This window comes from Trachurus trachurus (genome assembly GCF_905171665.1).
Source record: "Trachurus trachurus genome assembly, chromosome: 16".
NCBI lineage: Eukaryota > Metazoa > Chordata > Actinopteri > Carangiformes > Carangidae > Trachurus > Trachurus trachurus.
Genome location: NC_139902.1, coordinates 20,986,755 through 21,010,317, shown reverse-complemented (window position 1 = coordinate 21,010,317; position 23,563 = coordinate 20,986,755). Strand labels below are relative to the sequence as shown.

General features: G+C 38.4%; 1 protein-coding gene across 1 annotated transcript; it reads right to left on the bottom strand.

The window, feature by feature from the left end:
• Nucleotides 1-1,051: 1,051 nt before the first annotated feature.
• ddc (dopa decarboxylase) lies at nt 1,052-19,912 on the bottom strand. Its single transcript, XM_083990448.1, has 14 exons — nt 19,800-19,912; nt 15,793-16,000; nt 15,158-15,271; nt 14,905-15,024; nt 12,627-12,761; nt 11,785-11,928; nt 11,180-11,246; nt 10,781-10,875; nt 9,186-9,253; nt 8,319-8,395; nt 6,375-6,394; nt 6,145-6,243; nt 3,263-3,364; nt 1,052-2,678 (listed from the first exon to the last, which is right to left on the bottom strand). The coding sequence occupies exons 2-14, from the start codon at nt 15,991-15,993 to the stop codon at nt 2,478-2,480; spliced, it is 1,443 nt and encodes a 480-aa protein (XP_083846574.1). The 5' UTR covers nt 15,994-16,000; nt 19,800-19,912; the 3' UTR covers nt 1,052-2,477.
• Nucleotides 19,913-23,563: the final 3,651 nt, after the last annotated feature.

The following is a 23,563-nucleotide window of genomic DNA, read 5'->3' as shown; positions in this document are numbered from 1 at the left end:
ATGGGACGCATCTTCAGTAGTGTTCCTCGGCCTTTACCACTATACACCCTCACCAGAGGCGGCCAGCTACAGGCTGATCAGGCCCAAGCTTGCGTCCCATGCCCAATCAGTCAATAGAGTTGCCTTGTTGTCATGCTAGTCTGAGATCTTAATTTAGCTTTCGAAGCAAGTGAGAGAGCCAGGCAATAATGTTGAACAGTAATCAGGGGCGAAGAATTAACCTCTAATACCGAATCCTCATCTGTATTTATAGAACACTGGCCTTTGTCCTCAGGGATTAGGATGCTCAGAAAGGCTGAGTGGCACAGCATGTTGGTTTATGGTTGTGTGTGTGTGTGTGTGTGTGTGTGTGTGTGTGTGTGTGTGTGTGTGTGTGTGTGTGTGTGTGTGTGTGTGTGTGTGTGTGTGTGTGTGTGTGTGTGTGTGTGTGTGTGTGTGTGTGTGTGTGTGTGTGTGTGTGTGTGCCTTATCTATGCCTGTCATTCTTAATTGAGCACTCTGGAGTAGAGAGAGAGCAGAATGATATCAGACTGTGTCTTTACTACTTTCTCAGTAAAGTAACAATAACCTCAGAGCAGACTGCCTGTTTATGCAGTGTTCCTTCTGTTTGAACTTTGTGCAGGGAAATAGCATTATGCTCCCTCACTGAACAAAAGTTTACACCTTCTCCTGTCTGGGCAAGTATGTAGCTCTTTTATAAGTGAAACATTTCAGCCCACTATGTTGCTGTTCTTTCTACTTCACATTGAATCTGACCTATCACTATACTTTTATATCAGAGATTAGGGTCAGAAGAAAGGTTAGAAATAACACCCTTTCTGCCTGTCACAAATTAGGACGTGTTTATATGTTATGGGTGTGAGTAAAGAGTTGAAGGATGCAATAATTGTATATAGAGGGAACAATTTTGAATGTAGTACAGTTTGCTCTAAGAAAAAAAAAAATTAGTGTACTAGTGTGCTAATGCCAGACACAATTAACTCTAATCTCTGTGACCCTCCTTCACTGAAGATTTACTGTATATACCCTAATAAAATAAGATACAACTCTATGCAGATTACATCAGATTTTATTAAAATAAACCCGTAGTGTTGCATGCAGCACAATGCCAAGCCAATACGAAATCATCAGTGACAGCAGCATCAACACAATCATATGATTTAACAGCAAGGTGTGGTGATGTCACACCACAAATTTACATATCCCCTAGCAGACAGTTGTGAGGAGATCAGTGATCTGCGAATCATAGTGAGAAGATACAGTATGCTTAGAGTCAACAGGGAGGAGATGAGTTGAGACCCTTGATTGTTGCGATCACAATGCTGAACAGGATGGAGAAGGTACACATCAAATACATCAACTTTCTTTTTTTTCTCCAAAATTGGACAACATTTTTTCTTAACATTTAAACCATACCAGGTTTATGGGAAGGGAATAGGGAGATTGTTTTAAATCTCTCTCACAAAATATATTTTGTAATTCTAATGATTGGGAATTTGTTCAGTCGAGAAGTATCCCAAAGGTAGCTTCATTCTCATTCAACTGACTTACAAAGGAAGAGTGATTGTGTTGTGCAACAGTTTGGGGAAATGCTGACTCACTGTGCATAAGACACAACATGAATAAATAGAAATCTGTAAAAAATAATTAGATGTATCAGGTATGATATGCCCTCGTCTCTCTATTTATTAAACACAACCACTTTTGTGTATGAGGCCATAAATAAATAATGCACTTCAATAACAGGTTTCACCTGAACGTCACACACAGAGCCCCCACCATGTAATATATAATCTAACTCTTCATATGATAAATAATCTTTCTCTTACTTTTATAACCAATTCTGTTCAAATCATTTCTAATCCTTCATTTTAAATGCATCACTAAACATAAAGAAGCTGTTTCTGTATGAGCAACCACAGAACACTGCAGAGTACTACACACATGGACTCAAAAACTCATTCACACACACAATGTGCAATACATTCATTGCAAAACTCAAAACCTTAATCCCACTTCAGCCCAACCAACCCCAGACCTCACCTGAACTAGGTTTTACACACAGAAGACACAGAAGCAGCACAGACAGTAAAGACAAGCCTGCAAATGGATGACTGCATTATGATGCAGACAAAGACATATAAAGCATGAGAGATAAAAGCTAAAACAACAGCAGGAGAAGTTTCCTGTTAGCACATTTGGGTTTGTTTGTTTGTTTGTTTTGGATTTGTGTAGTACGTTTGCAATATCAAAAACAAAATAACACAATCAACAAAATGATGACCACTGCTTACAGGACTGGACAACTAAGCTGCTCACACAAACACACTTGACTGCTAAATGAGCTGAAAAATCAATATTGTTCATTCCCTTTGTGACATTTTACATCCACAACATGAAGCGCAGAATTTTTTTTTTTTCCTAACTTTGGTCCTCACTTAGGCATCAGAGTGGACAGCCCCTCCCCTGCTTTTTGGTCAATGATTGGGCTCCTGCAGAAGCTCAAAGGTCAGCTGCGTGATGTGCCGCCATGCTTGTTGGATGTGACGTGACTCTGTAGTACGTGAACAGATGGCGAAGCGCAGCACAAAATTGCCAGAGAGCTGGCAAGGCACCAGATGGATCTCTCTGCTTTTGGTGATCTTTTTCAGCAAGTTCTGGCTCAGCTCATTGGAGCCCTGAGAGGAAGAAGCAAAGAAGACAGATCATTTTAACTTGTTAAGATTTACAGCAGCCAGACTTTTTGTCGTGCCTACTAGTAGTTTAAACTACTGTGCGTCTGCATTTTAAAATGTTTAGTAATGGATAGGGAAATCTACTTTATATTCTTTCTAAATTACATTGTTATTTTGTTCCACAGTGAGATGGTAATACCTTATCTCGGTTGTTGCATATAGATTTTTCACAGATATGCAAAAAGCTAATATTTAGATGACATTTCCTGTTTCATAAGTCTATTAGTCATTTATTTGGTGGCTAATATGTGCAAGAAAGACTAGGCCTATATGGAAATTAAGCTGCCATATTCAAGATTATTAAAATAACTCAAGGGCCTCAGCTTTTCTCTGTCAAGATGAATGATTTTATTTCATTTCAACTGTGGGCAGTGAATCTTATCGCTGCAGATTTATCTGTTCAATACAATCTCTTCTGGGTCTATCCGGATGAGGTGTTTAACTGGATAAGGGTATTTGGTGAAAGAACACACTGGATAAATCTGTGTCATTTTCACTGTCAGTGTCATTCACAATAGTTACTCTACCTTGAGCCTAAAGCAGACCAGTCCCATGATGACTTCAGCACAGATCTCAAACCTTTTGTCTGCTCGTACCAGACTCTCAAATTCTTTAGCTAGGCCCACTTGCTGCAAACAAGAAACACATATGTTACAACTCATATGTCACAGTATATACCACAGATATCACTGTAGATCATGTAAATTTGCAGAGTTCATAATGTCCACTATGAACTGTTAAAAAAAACTCTTGAGTCTAGGGGCCACATACAGCACAATTTGATCTGATCTGAGGTGGGCTGGACCAGTGAAATAATAGCATTATACCCTATAAATAAGAACTCTAAATTGGAATGCCTGGCGGGCCAGTTTTGGCCCACGGGCCGCATGCTTCACATCCCCAGTCTACATCAAACTGGCCTTTACAAGTTTTCTGCACCAAAATAATTAGTCACATAGGCAACTGTTCTAAAGCCTGGCATTTCTATGAATTCCAATAGATGGCAGTGTTGTAACATTAAATGGTGCAGTGTTCTCAGTGCAGTCTGCACCTCTCAGGGGTGGAGCCTCTGCTACGGAATATACGTTCACATCTATAACCCCTGATAATCGCTGATTGATTGAAATAGCATGTTGATGGATGATACACATCCTGGTAGCGAGCACTGCCTGGGAGGTTCAGGTCACAGTTAAAAATCAGGACTCATTAGCCGTGAAGTAGTCTGTATCAAAATCTGCTCTTTGGAAATGTCATTGCAGTCGCTTACAATAATTTTCAAGCTGTGTGACCAAACCCTGCACCCACATCATAATTTATCCACTTACAATCCAAGAGCCCACTGTGACACTGCATGCATGGTGAAACTCTACATGTGCACCATTGCTTCTAATAACAATATGAATCAACTTCCACTTTTCCAGTAATATCTTTTTTAATGAAGCCAAACACCGGCACCCTGCTGATCTTTCACACTCCTTGCCAATAAATTGCCACCAGAGGTTAATTTGCTTTAATGACCTGAATGTCAATACTCCCTTAATACCATGGAAGGACCTGTTTAGTTTGTGTCTGTAAAGAAATTCAAAATGTAGGAACAAAGGGCAAAAAAACAAAACTTCAACAACCCACAGCAACCCATCAAAGAAAAACTGAATCCAATCACTTATTTTAGAAAATTAGACAATCTTGTAGGGACTTCCAGGTATTTATTATCAAGACCATTGACGTCACTTATTGTCTTAGTGTTCATTGCTATTGTAATAACAACCATTAGTGTTGTCTGAGTCACCAGAGGCCCAGTGTTAATGTTGTTGTCTGACAGTCAGAATTGAAGGAGCCGAGAGATAATAAAATGTCTTCAAGTGTCAGTCACAGTGGTGCGCCCTCAGGAGTCAAGCAAGACAAGTCATGCTTGACCAGTAAAAGCCGAAAATATACATGACTTACAACACTAGCAAAGTGGAAGCAGCATCTCTCACTAGGATCTGACATAACATTCAATTTATAATTTACTGCCCTCATGTGGCTGCTGAGGCTATTGTCTCTAAAATCTTTATCCACTACAAGCCATTTTCATGGTTGTGTATATGGTTGTGTCTGGGGGCTTGCCAATTAGAGGACTGCATAACATTTTTTGACCTTTGCACCTACACATTGTGAATAATCCTGGAATCTTTGATGGTTGACGAGCTATAATACACTCACTGCAGACAAGCATACAGGTGGGAGGCAGAGGCGCTCCAGCATTCCCTTTTGGCTCTGCAGCTCATAAAAATATATTTGCCAAAATATAATAAAATAAAATGAAAATTGAAAAAGCTTCCACATTGCATGCCAATAAATTGACATTACCAAGAGGTGTTTACAAGCTAATTTGCTTGAATGACCTGTTTGTCTACCCTCAACAGTCAAAAGTCAAACAGAATTTAGCACAATTGTCCAATTACATGTTGAGAGCTTTTCAGCCATTTCTCAGGATTTCACACAGAAAGAATCCAGGATAAACAAAATTAGAATGTAACTTTAAATTAGTGAGGGGTAGAGTGCAGCAAGATGCATGACTTTCAACAACACAGGCAGTACAAAATCATGAGACATGACAGGTCTGGACACATTTTTCTCATTGGTGTAGTTCAGCTATTCTTGCCTGTCTGTAAAAGTCACTGTACATCATTGATGTAAAACTAAGGCCAGTTTCTCTTGCTTGATTGAACCCTTCTTGGACCACCATTGCCTGGATGAATGAGGATCTTCACAGAGAACTTAAAACTGCTCTATCTAATCTAGCAGATGGATGTTCAGTACAGTAGTGTCATGGGTTATGGCTGCAGGGATCAATGCTGCTTCTGCCGCTTCATTTAAAATGTTAGAGTAAACACAAAACAGGCTCATTTGATTGACTGGGCAGACTGGAGGGAGGAAGAGGAAGATGATTGGGAGAGACAGGCATGCAGGGGTGAAGCAACAAGAAGAAAAGGCAATGGAAAAAGGAATCGGCATGGGTGGGAGATGAAGAGAAAACGTCACTATAAAAGAAGATACAGTCCAGACATATATGACTGTCAGGATAGGCTGATGTAGAAAGAGAAAGATGAGGATGGAGGCCACTGAGGCGACTTTAGTGTTAAGGAGGATTAGGAGGGGTGAGATGGGGGAGGGAGGAAGGGGATGGCATTTACTATAAAGACCAGGCATATGACGTGCTTTCTTTTTGTCAGAAGTGATTCGGCACGAATGACACACACAGGAAGAGAGAGGAGACGAATATATGGATGTAGGGAAATAGTAAAGCCAGGTTGCCCACTACTATTAACACCTTGCTAATATTAAAAACCTAATTTATAATAAAGTTATTGTTTATAACACCATGTACCAAAACGTAGCACATAGTCTGTAGTCTGTTGCCTACCTTGCGCACATGAGCCTGCATGCCTTTGAGCCCATACATACGGAAGACAAACCACATTTTTAGTGAACGAAACCTTCTTCCCAGAGGAATCTGCCAATGCTGCAGGAAAGACAAGCAGGAAAGCACAATGGTTATTGCTATACAGGATCTGCATAAAAACGGATGTTGACTAGGTTAAATGGTTTGATTGGTTTTAATTTCTTACAAAATGTAGAAACTAAATGACCTACCCTATAATCTGTGACCAGGCCTGTTCAAAAAAGAACACACAGATAAAATAGACAAAAATGTTAATAGCCATTTTAATGATGCACAGTATATTGGTGTATTATTCCGTGTAACTTAACAATTGTCTGAAATGCCTTTGTAACCAGTTGCATCATGATTAGATATTGTATCATACAGGAACAAACTTTCCTGGATGTAAAACAACAGGTTGATACAGATTACAACACTGAGCATCATACACTCCAGAAATATCTTGTAAGGCTGTTGTGTTTTGACTTGTGTTGCATGGTCCAGGTGTTGCAGTCATTGTGCCCACCGCCTGTATCTCACTGATCACAGCACTGTCAGCCCACACAGACCACTGGCCATGGATAGCTCATCTCTACAGAATGAAGGTCCGTGTTAGCTGGTGCTAATAACCACTAATTAGATTGAAGGGTGCAGATTGTATGAGAGAAGGCTTTTGTAATGTGGTGGGAGGTAGCCGTCTCTCTCTCTCTCTCTCTCTCTCTCTCTCTCTCTCTCTCTCTCTCTCTCTCTCTCTCTCTCTCTCTCTCTCTCTCTCTCTCTCTCTTTCTCTCTATCTGTCTATCTGTCTGTAGAGTGCAGATCTGAGCCCACCTGCAGAGTAGCACACATCATCTATCACATCTTATTTAAAGTTTTATTTATTAGAATCTCATTTTTGATCCACAGTCTATTGTTAAAAACAAAACAAAAAACAAACAAACAAACAAAAAAGGTGAACAGTACTCTTCAAACTACAACAAGCAACATCTTGTTTTCTTATGAAGCTGGGCAGCAGTGGTGACCTTTCTAAGAGTACTCATAATTCAGGAAATGCATGGCCTATTATTCCCTGAATGTTTGTGAACCTAATATAGTAGGTGAGGGTTAATTTGACGTTTCTAGAAGAGCTGTTATAGATTTAGATCATGTTCTCAACTGAGTGGTGGATTACACAGTCAAAGATCTGTTGATGTGTCAGCAAAGGATAACATGTGGCAAACATCTGTTAGTTGCTGAAAAGATATTAATATCTGAATAATATGGCAGCTCTTAGTTACTATTGTGGGAATAGCAAACAGATCCTAAATCATCACCATAATTGTTTGCGGACGTGTTCCAGCTACTATAAACAGAAACCAGATATTAATACACCACACCTATTCATAACCTTCCTTTGGTAACCTGGTTGTATGTTGACATGTTGACATGTAAACAAACCCAAAGTTAATTAAATTTTAATGAAAGAATAACGACTGTATGATCATAATTGACAGCTTCACTGTAACCATGATAGGAAAATAATCTATCAATACCTATACCTATTATACATGCACACACACACACACACACACACACACACACACACACACACACACACACACACACACACACACACACACACACACACACACACACACACACACACACACACACACACACACACACACACCTCCAAGACAGGGCAATGTGTGATACCACTGGGGTGTATTAATTAAATTAGGTCACAAATACAGTAAATCAGCTTAACTTCAGGTAAGATAGGCTTATGAAATTATGAAACTGGCTGAGAGAAGCCATCATTTACACACACATACACACACACTGACTTGATAATAGAAAGAATACTATAAAATAGTCCTAACACCTTCAATCACCTTGAAGAAGTTAGAAGCAGTGAAAATGTCCTCATGTAGGTGCAGACTGTAGAAGCACTAAGAGCACACTCACACACACACACACACACACACACACACCTGTCTATCTGTCACACATTCATCTTTTTGTCTCTGCTTATCTGGATTAGGCTGCACTGCAGTTAAAGACGCTGGCGCAATCCTTCAGTAGTTACTGTTGAATCGGAAATGTGAATGGTAAACAAGGTCACAGTGCTTTGTTGTTGTCACCCGATGCATGTCATAGAAGTGAAATTACTCTACCTGACTCCTGGTTTTCGTGTTTCAGGTAGAGTGGTTCCATCTTAAAGGCTCCAATGATGTCTGCTCTCTTCCTTACCCTGTTGACAAGTGTTGACAAGCAGAAAAAATATTTTAAGTGCCAAATATTAATGGACCATTTAATCCTAGAATTCCTGTGGGAAAGCGGTCTTTAACTTTTAGACATCACCGTAGATTTAAGACGTTTATTCAATATGTTTGGTATACTGGCTTTCTTTTACAAAGCCTGTGTTTGTCATAACTTACCGTATAATGGTATGCTCTCTTACAGTACGTCATATTCCATAGCGTAACACAATGTGCATTCATGAATTGTAACCATAAACTGTGTGATTAAAATGTCTCTTCAGATAAGGTGAATGGTTATGGTAAATGTGCCATATAATTCATTGGCTGTTGCACTTATACTGTATCTGTAGTGGCAGACTGAGTCATAGATGATGGAAAAAATGTTTTAAGAACCTATTCACAACATGTTGGGACTGATAATGTTTGGGTTAGGGGTTAGGGTAGCGCAGGTCTGGTTTTGTTTGCTGCTGACAGAAGAGGCAGATGGAAGGCGTAGCTCTATTTTTACTGTGCAAATGCATGAGGTGTAGATGGATGCCACCTCTATGATGGCCACCCATAATAACCACGCACTGTTACTTTTAGTTAGATAAATTGGGATATGCTGGACAAATGACAAATACTGAATATGCTAAAAATAGTAAGGGTATTCCTTGGTCTTTGTGTGACCCACAGTACAGTATATAGTCATTGTCTGTATCCACACCATTAATGCTCCTGGGAGTCATATTCCTTCTAAAAAGTGTGACTTTAATGTTGAAAATGTGTTAGAAAACTCACCACATTGCAGAACAGTCAAAGTTGACTAATAGCCATTTGTGTGGGTTGAAGTTGAAAGAGTCAGCAAACTATAAAAGAAACAAGAAATAATGTTTGGTAAAGACACATGATTGCATGATTCAACAGCACAGCAAGTATCAAACACAAAACAATCAGTATGACATCACAGGATATTATGAGTGGATTTATCTGTCTAGTCATCTATAAATATATATTTATTTATCTATGTATTTATGTTGTATCCATAAGGTACTCAGAGGGACATGGAATCATAAAAATAATTCTCACCAATATGATTGTAATAATTGATCATAAAACCGCTTATGTTTTTTATGCCATATACAGTACACACAGTTTAGAAAATTTGTTTTTACTGAAACACCAGACCATAACACTTTATTTCCCATTACTGACACACAGACAAGCTTTTCATCAATAGCTTTATCTAGACTGAAGCAGCACATTTTATTTGAAATGCAAAAGAGGAACATGGAGCCAACAGCTCACAGAGTGCACGGGAAAATAACCCTTTCCTGTCAGCGTATATTCAGACAAACAAAGACAAACCCTTCCTAATCTGTTCACATCTTTTTGTTGCCTATCTTTTGTAATATCCTTTTTCTCTACCTCCATAAATGAAATAACACACCGTAGAAAGACAATGTGAGGACTCCTGGCTGACAGTTGCCATGCTGACTGATTAAAAGGGGGCTGGTTGCCTGCTCACACATCACTTATATCCTAGCAACCAACCCTCCAGCTAGGCTGCACACTCATCCAAAAAGACTGGGCTCTTTCTTATGCCCTCATCAAAATTTTTCATTGACCTTGTCTTTCAAAGTTATGTATGACAACTACTACGCAATGTGTGAATTCTACTAAATATTATTGCATATGGCTTAAAGTGTGTAAACTTGATGTATTCTCAATTTTCTTAAAGATGGACCTTAATCTTTCATCCCTATTGCATCGAAAACGGAAGAAAATGTAAAATTGCAAGGTCAGTAGAAGAAAACCTAATGTACATATCCAATATCTCTAATTTCACAGCCAGTAGGAGCAAATATGAAACAACAGTTGGTCTCTTTACAGTTAAGTCCGTTTTCTCTGTCTCCCCACCAACATTGTTTGAAATTGTGTGTCTAATAAACAGTGATATATAAAGGTCTAACGCTGCCTCAGGAAATTACTCTGTCCTTATCTCTGCGTCTCTGCACAGCTTGAGGAGCACCAGCTGCCTCAGCAGCCTCAAAAGGCAAATTGATGCTCCACCATCTCTGGCCGATTGTTTGGCCTATTACTCACTCTTGCATGCTTCCTCCTTGACATTAACGTTAAGCCATTTTCAAACAGAAATAAAGCAGCAGGATATAATCAGTATGTGGTCAGTGTTTCCTTTCATAGATGTTGGGAGAGATATTTACAAATCGACTTTTGTGGTTAACACTAACTATATGTATGCAGGTTGATGCTCATCTCAACTTTTGTAACCACGTAAACCACATTCAACCCATCTGACACATACTAAGATAAGAAGGGTTGATAGAAACATTGTTACTTACAGTAAATGTATGAACGTCAGTGTGTTTACCCACCTCAACACCATTCAACAATGGTCTAAATTCAGGACAGATAAATGCACTCCCAGCATATGCTGCATCGATGTGCATCCACATGTTTTCCTCATTGCCTAGAAAAAGCAAAACCAGAGCAGTTATAAATATCTGTAACGGACATGCTATTGTCAGAAACCTGGGATAGAAAACCTGGAGTGCATGAATTATCTATAGATATAGATAGATAGATAGATAGATAGATAGATAGATAGATAGATAGATAGATAGATAGATAGATAGATAGATAGATAGATAGATAGATAGATAGATAGATAGATAGATAGATAGATAGATAGATAGATAGATAGATAGATAGATGTGTGTGTGTGTGTGTGATGTATATATTTAAAAGCTAATAAAGTCAATATGTTGACTCACATATGGGGCCCAGCTCGGTGATGTGATCAAAAGCACACGATGGAGTGGTGCCAAGAGTCGCACAAAACTGAAACAAAACACATACATGAATCATAAAGACCCCAGAGTGTTTTGTTTTATGGGCCATTTTCTCTTTACACCGTCACAACAATGGAAGAAAATGACATGCAAATTCAGCTGCAGCTGCTGTAACATATTGCTTTTATTGAAGGACTGACATCAGTTCCTTTGCAAATATAGATTCAGGCAGTTTTAACACACAAAGATGATTCAGAGCAGGTGGACTGCAGCCCCCTGAATATTATGCACTGATAGAGATCTGTGGGTCCAGATGAGACAGGGATTATTGTCCTTAACAAGATAGACATAGATTAGGTTCAACAGAAACAATGTTATCCCACAACAGAGGCCTCAGGGTGAGCAAAGAAGCATCACAGGCAAAGGTGGGCTATCATTGTGGCTGTCAGCTCAGTGGGTGGTTGCGCAACTGGTTGTAAGTGCATGGGCAGCAGGCAATCCAATAATATGTGTAACCCAATACTAGAAAAAAAGATGTTGAGGTGTGATAGCTGGATAGATGGATGTCAAGTCTTGTATTTTCTTACATAGAATGGGATGAGTCCAGCTGCTTTGTCCTCCTCCACCAACTTCTTGAGCATTTCCCCTCTGACGGCGTATTTGCTGTCTGTAGGAACCTTCCTCATCATCACTCCTCCTATGAGAGCAGCACGCTCCACTGATGAATGAGCCTTGGGAAGAAGGAGACATATCATTTGTGAGTATTGTGACAATAAGCAAATCCTTCCTGCTTAACATCTGATTAAATGGATGCCAAATGAAGGCAGTGAAGTGCAACAACATGAGGACTTGTTGAGCTACACTTATTCATAAAAATAAAAAAAAATTACCATTAGGGGAAAAAATGAGTACAACTTTACTTAAACTCCTAGGTTACTAAGAAAAAATACATGCACTTTCCAACAAAAGAACAGTGTTCTTCAGTAGAAAACAACTATGGTCTTCCTGTAAAGGTCTTTGTGGCCCTCAGGCAACTCCCTAACCCAATCACAAAGTCAGCCTGGTATTAAACCTGATCAGAGCAAGATACTGCCTGACTGACCCTGTGTCTCACTCAATTACTGAAACACTCTTTCACTATTACTGAGCCAACCTTTAATGATCTGAGTTCACATGGACTGTTCTTAAGTGAGAGCATTTACAACAGTGAACGTGTTTGCAGAAAACTTTCAAATGCACGGTTGAATTTTATTTTCCCTTGTCTTGCAGCACTGCGTGTTCACTACCATCATGTCTTTCCAATCCCTTTTACAGTTTTGCGCAGTTCAGCTGAGCTGAAAGCAAAAATGTACCCTGGGTTTCTTGCAGAGAATTATCATGCCAGCTTAGACACAAACACGACAAAAACGTCAGATGTTTTTGTTTGTACCTGCTCTGAGGTGTACGCCACCAGTTTGGAGAAGATTTCAGCCTCTGATTTTTCAGGTTTGGAGACATGAACCCGTCGGACCGCTTTACATCGGGCAGCGAGCAAGGACATCAGGGTTGCCTCACTGGCTGTGCCCTGTTGAAAAAAAAGGTGAACAGTACTCTTCAAACTACAACAAGCAACATCTTGTTTTCTTATGAAGCTGGGCAGCAGTGGTGACCTTTCTAAGAGTACTCATAATTCAGGAAATGCATGGCCTATTATTCCCTGAATGTTTGTGAACCTAATATAGTAGGTGAGGGTTAATTTGACGTTTCTAGAAGAGCTGTTATAGATTTAGATCATGTTCTCAACTGAGTGGTGGATTACACAGTCAAAGATCTGTTGATGTGTCAGCAAAGGATAACATGTGGCAAACATCTGTTGGTTGCTGAAAAGATATTAATATCTGAATAATATGGCAGCTCTTAGTTAATTGACAGCTTCACTGTAACCATGATAGGAAAATAATCTATCAATACCTATACCTATTATACATGCACACACACACACACACACACACACACACACACACACACACACACACACACACACACACACACACACACACACACACACACACACACACACACACACACACACACACACACACACACACACATTTCATGCTCTTGGATATTTGCTTTGAATGCTGTGACACCACGTCGTCATTAGAGAGTAAGATGACTGCTTATAGAAACTGGGAGGTGAGTCATCTTCCGGCCAGCCTGATACAGAGGGAATCGTTTGAGGCTACATAATGAAGTGAAGCGTGGCTTCACAGGTATCAGAGGGCATTACCACAAGAACGTCAATGAAATGTTCAAATCATTCAATCAATAAGCACAAAGTGCACACCAAACAAGCAGGCTAATATAGGTTCTCTGTCACTTATGTCAAAACAAATTCTGAGACAGAGGAAGATTATGCCAAACCACTCAGAAGTCAGGTGTCCACAAAGATGGATTAGTCAATCAATCAGTCAATCAATGCCTCCTATGCAGTAGCCTTTTCGATCTATCTTTTATCTATCAGGGATAGTGAAATTTAGCCTCTTCTGAAACGAAATGTGACTGAGCCAATATTTTCACAATTCTCTTTTTTTTTTTTTTTTTTTTTTTACAAAAAAATGCTGTAGCACAATTGATCTTGAGGACAGGAAGTGATGATGCATGTATAAAGACAGACTGCAAATTTGTGTCATGCAGGACCAAATAATGATAATGCAGTATTATTTGTTCTCTGATGACTAAATCAGTAAGAGCCTTTTTGTCTTTTGTAATTTATTTTAATCACAGGCAAAGTGTTCTCCTCTGCCACCAAAGTCTAATGACTCATGCGGGGGTAAAAAGGGAAATCTAAGGTCACCGGAGGGGCTTTTTGAAACCATCCCATTTCCTCTTTGTCTTGGTATAAGGTTTATAATAATAGGCTGGCAATGTGCTGTCACAATACTCATTAGCCCTGCTCGGTGAGAAGAGCCCTATTCGTTGCCATAGTGAGCTGGTAAGCTGCACTTAAAAAGCAGAGTGACAAGACAGAAACAAAAACATGATGAACCAGATGAGCACACACACACATACACATACGCACACCCTCACACTTAGGTGGTCACAATAGAACAGGCATGAAATGATCTGTCATCACAGTGCACTCTCATGCTCCACTACTCACCATCCAATGAACACACACACATAACTATCAACCTCTGCTGTTGCAGTCAATGGAGCCCTTAAACTGATGCTGAGCCTTTTGCCACACAAAACAATCCCAGCAGCATCACTGTCATCCCTGTTCGTGTCTGGATGACATAATAAAAGGCAATTTCCTGTCTGTTTTCTGCCGGTGTGAACCAGGGAGAGGAAGAGGCGACAAATCAATAGCACACAAATTGTTGATGAATATGGGTTCAGGGACACTGAGTTGTGAGTACAAATAAACACCTTTGTTTTTCTGGAGGGCAGAATGGCAAGAACACTAGAAAATAAAGAGATACAAATATTTTTACTGCAATGAGACCGCTTCAAGCTAAATATCAGATACACCTGTTTATTTTAACCCATTTTTTGTATTGGGGTGGGCTCCAGCCTGCTCACAGCCCTGCATGTATAAGCAGTAGATTCAATGGATGGATAGATGGTAAAAGCTAAATGGAGAACATCTGGTGCTTGTGCATAATTGTATGTTGCAATTCCAGTGTTATCTGTATGTCCATGTTGACTAAGTTAACTAAACTCACTTGGATAACACCGCCTCCATGACCCTCAGTCCCAGCTATGAAACACTCAGGCAGTTGCAGCATCTTCCCAAGCCAATCTAGCATCACGGTCTCCAGCTCCGTGCAGGCAGGGCTGGCAGCCTGAAACACACACACACACACATGTATGCAAATGACAATCTCAAAGTGTTTTGCACTTGTGTTTGATTTATATATGAACTGAAGATACAGATAGTCTTTAAATACAGAAGAAATACAGCAAAGTGTTTGTTACCCAGGAGAACCCAATACAACCAATGGCTCCACACAGCATGTCAGCCAACATGGCAGGGTAAGAGGAAGCAGCTGGAAAGTAGGCAAAGAAGTATGGGCTGTGCCAGTGAGTGACCTGGAGACAGACAAAACATGTAAACATAACTAATTTAAAAGCAAGACCATTTTAGTTAATTGTTTAATAATTCAGTCAACACAGATGATGTTCACTGCCTCTTATTTTACCTTGAAATATGAATAAGGAAAATAATTAGCTGTATTTTTTTGTTTGTCCACTTCCAAGTCACCGCGCAAGATTATTGTATACTAATACAAATAGCGGTGATGGACAGTGTTGTTGCCAGCGAGAAAGGAACCAAACTTAATTTTAACGGAGAGATAGTTTTGCCATGACAAATACTACTACACTGTTTTAACCATAATCACAAAACTCATGTAGAACTGAGTAGAAATACTGTATGAAGAAATACATGTTTCCAGTTTCAAATCAGACTAGTTCAGAAATTCTCAAATTCCCCCCAAAAAACATTGTAACTGTCCTCTCTTTTTTTTAAAGTCACCAAAAGGTTTAGTTTGATTAGCATTGTCGGAAGAATCATCATGTACATCAACAAATCACAAAAAGCATCAGCTCACCCCTGGCATTATGACCCTCTCCACATCTTTGATGATATCCTCATAATTCTCTGGCTCCAGAGGGGCCTCAGTGGGGATCAAGGAACGAAGGTATCCCGGTTCCAAATCTGGGTAGACCGGTCGTTGCTCTATGTTTTCCAGGTAGTCAGCCACATAGTCCACCATCTCTCTTCCTCTGCGCCGAAACTCTGCAGCATCCATGGCTCAACTGGGGGAGAGAGAAACATTTTCTATATTCATTTTTAATCTTTTTTGACATCAGTCTGGTCAACCAGGTGGGCTGATGGTTTATTTCAGTTTCAAAATGATTACTTAAAACAATGCACATATTCACACAAGCTTGACCTTTGATCACACTAGCAGAAATGGGTTAATTATTGCAGAGAACCAGGTTTATGAGTCAAAGGAGTCTTTGATGCATTAAGATTTATAGAGTAGGCTACTTCACCTTTGATGAACTGATGTTCCAGAAATAAAACCAACATGCAAACTGATAAGTTGTGTTCTCTTAACAAAGTGATGAAACGGGCGCTCTTTGAAACACAAGGTCATAGAGACACACTAGAGAACTAACACTAGAACCGCCAACATTCCATGTACTCCTAGAACCGCCAAGAGGTCATTTTGACCTCCATTCATTCTAATGCAAAAATGGTAAATGGACTGCATTTATATAGTCATTTACATTATATAGCCAGCCAGACACACAGCTCAAAACACTTTATAGTAATGCTTCACATTCATATACACACACATACTAGATGGAAATTAGCCCTAGTGGCTAAATCTGGTACAACCATCTCTTCTCTGTTCTGGATTAATGGTATTGTACATTGTCCCGTAATAATAAACTAAACTAAACTAAATACTTTACAAAAAAATAACAAAAGGTTTCTCCAAAAAAACAGCATGGAACAAACAATCAGGAGAACCTGTGTATGATTACAACATATTTCTTCAGTAAGAACAAAAACACGCACATCCCAAAAAGCGTGAGGCTAGGTGCAGGTCCACAAAAGGAGACACAGGTAGAGAAAGAAGAAGACCGCACACCAGCAATTGCTCCCGTAACAGTTTATTGTCACAAGTGTGTGACAGTTTATTGTCACAAGTGTGTGACAATAAACTGTCACGGGAGCAATTGCTGGTGTGCGGTCTTCTTCTTTCTCAACATATTTCTTCAGAACTTGTACTTTTAAAAATATAATTGTGTTTTTAAAAGTACAAGTTCTGAAGAATATGTTGTAATTTTACACAGATTTTTTCTCATTGTTCCATGCAGTTTTTCAAATTCATTGTGACTGATATTGCCCTGCTGTATTATGTATGTAATGTTTTAAAACTGTTGATATTCAATCATCTATTGATATAGGCCTATAATTTATTTGTTTATCTATTTAAATACACAAATAAATGTTTAATGTGGCCCTTGAATTTAGTTGATTTTGTCACATATATGAATTAAATGCTTAGCCTACTCATTTATTTAACATTTTAATTACATTCAAATTATTAAACCCTTAAAAATCAAGATGGCTTCGCGACCCCCCCTGGATCTTTGGCGCCCCCCTTGGGGGGTCCCGCCCCCCAGGTTGGGAACCACTGATGTAGAACACACTTTTAGGAAAAGTAATCGACTGGGAGACATAGGGTTTTTACGCAAACAGAGTTACATGCATTTTAAGAAGCGGGAGAGGTCAAAATGACCTCACGGCGGTTCTAGTGTTAAAACATGTTTATTGCTGTTTGCAGGCATCAAAAGTTAAGTAAGTCCTTACAGCAGTTTCATGCATTTTCCTAAATGTTTGTAACTGAAGTTTTCTTTATTTCTGACAAAGGATAATCAACTAAAAAGTATCTTGATCTGATTTCACTTTGTTATGTGGTCAAGGATACATTTCACTAATCATTATATTATATTTCTTTTTCTTCATTCCCTGTGGAACATCTTTAGATCCTGTCATGGCAGATGAATCACAGTCCTTGCCAGACAGTGTCATTGGCAGCATCACCTCTGTCAACCCCAGACCCACCAGCTTCTTCTATCATTCTGTCATCCACTGAGAACAGGAAGAGGGGTCTGGGTGACCTAGACCATGATGAAGCAATACAGGTAAAACAATGAAAACAGGCAATGTTTGAATATATATTAGGTCCGAAGATTACTACAAGTAAGTTTTAGTGTGTCTTTAAAGACCAACTCTTTGTTATTGTATAACTTGTTACTGCTTTATATTTGAATTGTGTATCTGTGCTTATGTTAACAGGAACATTACTATGATCCAGAGGCCAATACTTGCTACCTTGCTCAAGACAAACCAACACAACAGCTGTGATGGCGTTCCAGGCCTAATTTGCAGGACAGCCCAACAACCTGCATGAAATGTGGAGAGCAACAATGGCTTAAGAAAGCATGTGGCATCACAAATGCATTCTGAGGTGGTTTTCAAGTGATCAGCATACAACCTCTGCATTCAGTGCTTTCATAATTATGTTGTACAGTTAATACATTGTACTTTGATTAACACTTTCTTGCACATTGTATAAAGGTGCAGTGACAGTGACAGAGCATAATTGTTCTATAAATAATGTTTTAAATATGAAGGAGATGTTAATGTGGTACACATTTTAAAATAAATGTGTGTTAACCAAACCTGGCCTCATTATTTAAGCAAACTTTATTTTGAAAATATTTTTTGGTAGTAAAAAATACTCCAGAGTGAGAGTTGACATTTAACACTACTCCCTAGTGTTGAGAAAAGGTAACACTGACTGATGTTAAGAGGAGTTTTTTTTTTACTCTAAGAGAGGCAATAAGTAACACTAAATTAGTGTTAAGGTACCAACACACAACACACAAGTTAAATAAACACTTTGAAGTGTGGACCCATATAGACACTTCGAAAGTGTTGAAATCATTTTATGACTGGTGATCATTGTTTCCAACCCAAACTGTCAGATCTTGATAAGGACAATAAATACAGAGATAAGGCTCAAATCAAACAATTTTCCTGAAATATAATGTAAAATATTCAAATACATTTTTTTTATTTTATTTCTTCGTTTCACATACCACGATACGGTAGAAATGGCTTGCTGGGGGAAAAAAAGTCTTATGAAAAATCATAATGATATAAAAAAAACTGCAATATGAATTTAGTTAATCAGAGCTAAGCAACCTAGGATGTAGGGTGAAAAAAATATTATTTTAATATCTTCGAAATATCATTTAGTGTCATTTTGTTTCTGTTTCCAAAACAAAGATATTTTGTAAAATTCAGATATGAAGTCTCTTACCAAAATGATAATGCCAATCTGAGCACAGCTATAAATAACTATAGTTTCCTTTCAATGGTGAGAACACAATAGTGGGATAGAGGATGCACATCCAGTATTACAAATATTACAGGTGCAGGACTAATGAACAAATAGATTGTTGTAGCTCCTCAAATGTTTGTTGTATAGGCTATAAGATCAACATTTCAATCACACACATCCTGATGAAGATATGTGTGATCTAAATGTTGATCTTATAGCCTACAATAAAAATTTGAGGGGCTAACAACGTGCGGACTTCACCCTTTTTCAAAAAGCAAAAATATGATTCCCATGCCTGCAACAGGTTTATAGGGCAACCGCTGTAACCCTTTTTCTCTTAAGTGTTCCAAAGGGCAGCTTCAAAAACCTGTTTAAAACAGATCCAGATTTCTATATAGTTATGACTTGCATTCATGAATAATCTGCTGCACTTCTATTAATTAGACCACAGCAAAAAGCTTTATGCATATTCTCATTGAAATTCCTCTCACACTGCCTGTTGAAGTGACACAACAACATGAACATTGCCCCTTGCTCTCACACCAGTGCCATATCATTCAACAAGTGTTTCACCTTGCTCCGTCGGCTCTTGAGAAGCAGAGCCCTTATCCTTCTCCTGATCACAAATAGGATTAGACATGTTATATGTGTGTATGTGCGTGCATGTGTGTGTGTGCCAATATACTTACATTTTCAGGTGAGAGCTTCAGCTGTATGGATGATGGATCCTCTCCTTTTTCAGCGTCCACAAACAGACCGACAGACAGCCAGGCACGTGGTGAGTGTGTTTGTGTGTGTGTGCAAGCAGGACAAGAGACATTTGCTCCTTTTATCTTGCCACTAACCACCCCCACCCTTTCAGACCCAGCCAGGCCAGCCAATGGGAACAGGGCTTCACCGCCAATGCAAGAAAGATGGATTTGTAAGTTTCGGAAGCGTACTGTGCATCTGAACACACACACATCTGTGCTTACACAGATAGATATACAGTTGCAACAGTATCTATCTATTTATCTATCCATCTATTATTATTATTATTATTATTATTATTATTATTATTATTATTGTTATTATTATTATTATTATTATTATTATTATCATCATCATCATCATCATTTTGGCATGAAAAAGTTCATGCCACAGCAAGGTAACATTTTAAAGGTTACATCGAGGTAAGAAAAAAAAGTAAACGCATTTAGAAATGTTATTCACATGATATCGACAAATACGTTTTTGTAGTATACTGTTGTTTCCATTTTCAACAAAACAAGGTTCATATTTTGATGATTAAACTAGCCTTGTTTTTAAGTTGATTGACAAGACCTTCACCGACCCACTTTTTCCAGTTCACACTATTGACCTCAAATATCCCCAGATCTGGATCAGGGGGAGTCAGAATAATGCAAACCACTACAGAAACACACACAACACAAACTGTTTTGTGTTTCTGTGACAGTTTACAATGATGATAAATAAAGGGTTCTGAAAATTTTACGGCCTGTTCCTCTCACATTGTGTTACTTTTTTCCATCCAAATTGTACCCAAACACAACCAAACCAAAAGTTCAGCAAATTAACCTTGTGTTGTGATGTTTGTGCAAAGGGTTAGGTAAAGTTTACTTTGGCAACAGACTGCAAAGCTTCTGACATGTTAATCTGTTTCTATGCCTGCAACACAACTTAAAGTCTCGAAACCTCACTCATTTTGCATGACTTCTAATCCAATGAGTGTGACACACAGATGGTGTCAAAGGGTCAGTTAACATTTAGCACGCAGTGTTCTTACTGTGACTGTGTGTCCCCATATTAACCCGATTTCCTTTGCACCAGCCTTCAGACTTCACACAATGATTTATTGTATTGTATAGTAATTTTGTGTATTCTTATTCATTATTTTCCCCCAGAATAAGTTACAGAGCATCAAAATGCTTTAACAGCAATTTGCTTTCTAATCAGCCCTTGAACTTGTTGTGGTATTGCGCCATCTAGTGGATGAAAATAAATGCTCATCTTTGAAATTTTAGTGGAATAAAATAGTGAACAGTAATGTCTGTATATAGCCCACATCTAGAATATGTTTTTCTCTTTGTCATCTGTGAAATACACAACTGTCCATGCAGAAGTCACAACAAGCACTTGATGTACATTTGAATAACTCTGTAACTCTGTGCATACAACACAGTAGCGTCTTTAATAGAGCTCCTTAGTGAGCATTTGTTTCAAAGGACGTTTCCCTCAATAAAGACAAACAACAAAAATGTTTATATCAATGTATTAATGTTTTATTCTAATTACAATAAACAGAATATATCAGTCCCTTATTTGTACAAAAATACCTGAAAAGGTTACAATTAAGATTTATAAGCCATTCAACTATTTACAGATTGAAGCAAAGCACATTATGAATACAGGAGCTCTCTCTTACAAAAAAGAGATAAGTTACTGTTTTCTTTTTTGCATTCCCTGAAATACATAATAGTTTATATTTTTATATATAGATATATTTTTTACTTTACTCATTTGTACAGCCATGGTATCTTGCATTGTGACAATGTTCTGAAAATGCAAAAGAGCCAAGATGATAATCGATCACTTATCAATCCATCTTTGCAGGATTGGGACCAGTTCACTTTCAAGTCAAAAAGTAAACTGAAACTGCAGCTGAAAATACAAGCATTCATTCTCAATCACCTTTCCCCAGAATTGTTTAGAGTGCCATTTTCTGTTGTTGAATTTGTATTCATTGAGTACTTGAGTAAAACTACAAGCTTGTTGTGTGAATGGTTCCCTCTGAACGGAAGTTTGTCGGTCATTCGGTCTGGCTTATGCAGAAAGACATCAGAGACATCATCTGTGGTTACAAGTTAACTTGGCTACCAAAACCGACACTGTGCTACACTGTCAGTCATTTTATTTACATGTGTTGAGTGTCTACTTGATCATCTCTATAAGACGCAGCATAACATCAGTCTCCTAAATTATTAGAACTGATGATGTAACAATTGAGGTTATTTCATCAATCGCTCATCTGTTGTCCAGGTAACATTGTTTGTGGTGGGGTTTTAATCAACTCAGGTAGCCGCAGGCAAGTATTTTAGGCTTTTTCATGAACAGCTTAAATAATAATATTAAAAACACTGTTAAACTAAATGTACTCTTTAAATAGAACTGGAGCTACTATACTTTCAAGTTATCACAACTAGTAGACGGGTGGTGCACATAATGGAGAGAAGTTAACAACTCCCAGCTTAATGAAACTAAAATATTCACGAGTCATCATCATCCTGTACATAAAAGTCCTAGAGATCTGATGGACCAGTAGTTTTTAACATGCTCCAAGTCAACCCTGAGCAACCCAGTTACATTCATCTCTGTTAAGTGTAAAGTGTGGATTTCCAAATCCCCTGATTCATTTGTCCATGTGCTCACGAATTAAGTTTAGTTTCAGTCTTTTGCATTTAGAGCTAAGAAGATCCTGTGACACTTTTTATGAAAATATTAACTGCCATTGATGCTACCTGACCTGTCACTAATGTTGAAATCTGCCACCATTCACATCAGTCAGAAAGAAACATTTGTGAATAAGAGCAAAGAATCTGCATCTCAGGGGACTTTCATTAGTTCTTAGAAATCGCTAGCGTCAACGTTTCAGTGAGATCTTCATACTTTAAGATGACTTTCAGCAACTACAAAAGAATGCATGTAACGCTATAATCCAGATTTCTCCAAACATCAACATATCAGATATGTCAGAATCACGAGACAATTAACTCAAGATCCACATTCATGCAAATGATAAAATCTACCATCTTTTCTGAGACCAATGCTGTATCCCATTTATCAATGCTGCTCTGGTGTGGTCTGGTTATGGTAAGGTTAGTTCCCTGTTCATTGCAGTTTTAAGGGTATAAATTAATGCAGAGGAAATTGAGACAATGCCTTATCATATGTGTTTAACGGGGGTTGTTGTAATGCATTTCTTCAATTATATCTAATCTAAGAATTTTAACAATTTTCATTGAAAAGATCCAACTTGAAAGTAAAAGGTTTTTTTTTTCTACATCTAAATCTCTAAAATTCTCATTTCGAGGACAGGCGTTTTAACAATAATTTATGAGGATGTTGAGGGTTATTTGACCCAGTTTTCCAAAACATTTGTGGCCTTATTCTTTAAATTTAAAAACTTTCTTTTTTCTTTAGGTCACCACAGTAAAGCAATAATGGTTTAACCAAAATGGAAGTGGAATTCTTGAAGGAAGATGTTTTTATATTGACTGGGGAGAAAAAAGGACAATGATTAATGATATACCATGAAAAATTGTATGGAAGAAATTGTAGTGACTAATGCTTTGGGAAACTCAAGTATTTTTTTTCTTTTTTCAGTTTCACAATTTTCCACCTGTCATCTATTGGAATGACAATGTTAACACTATGGATGCCAGTGTGCTTTAAA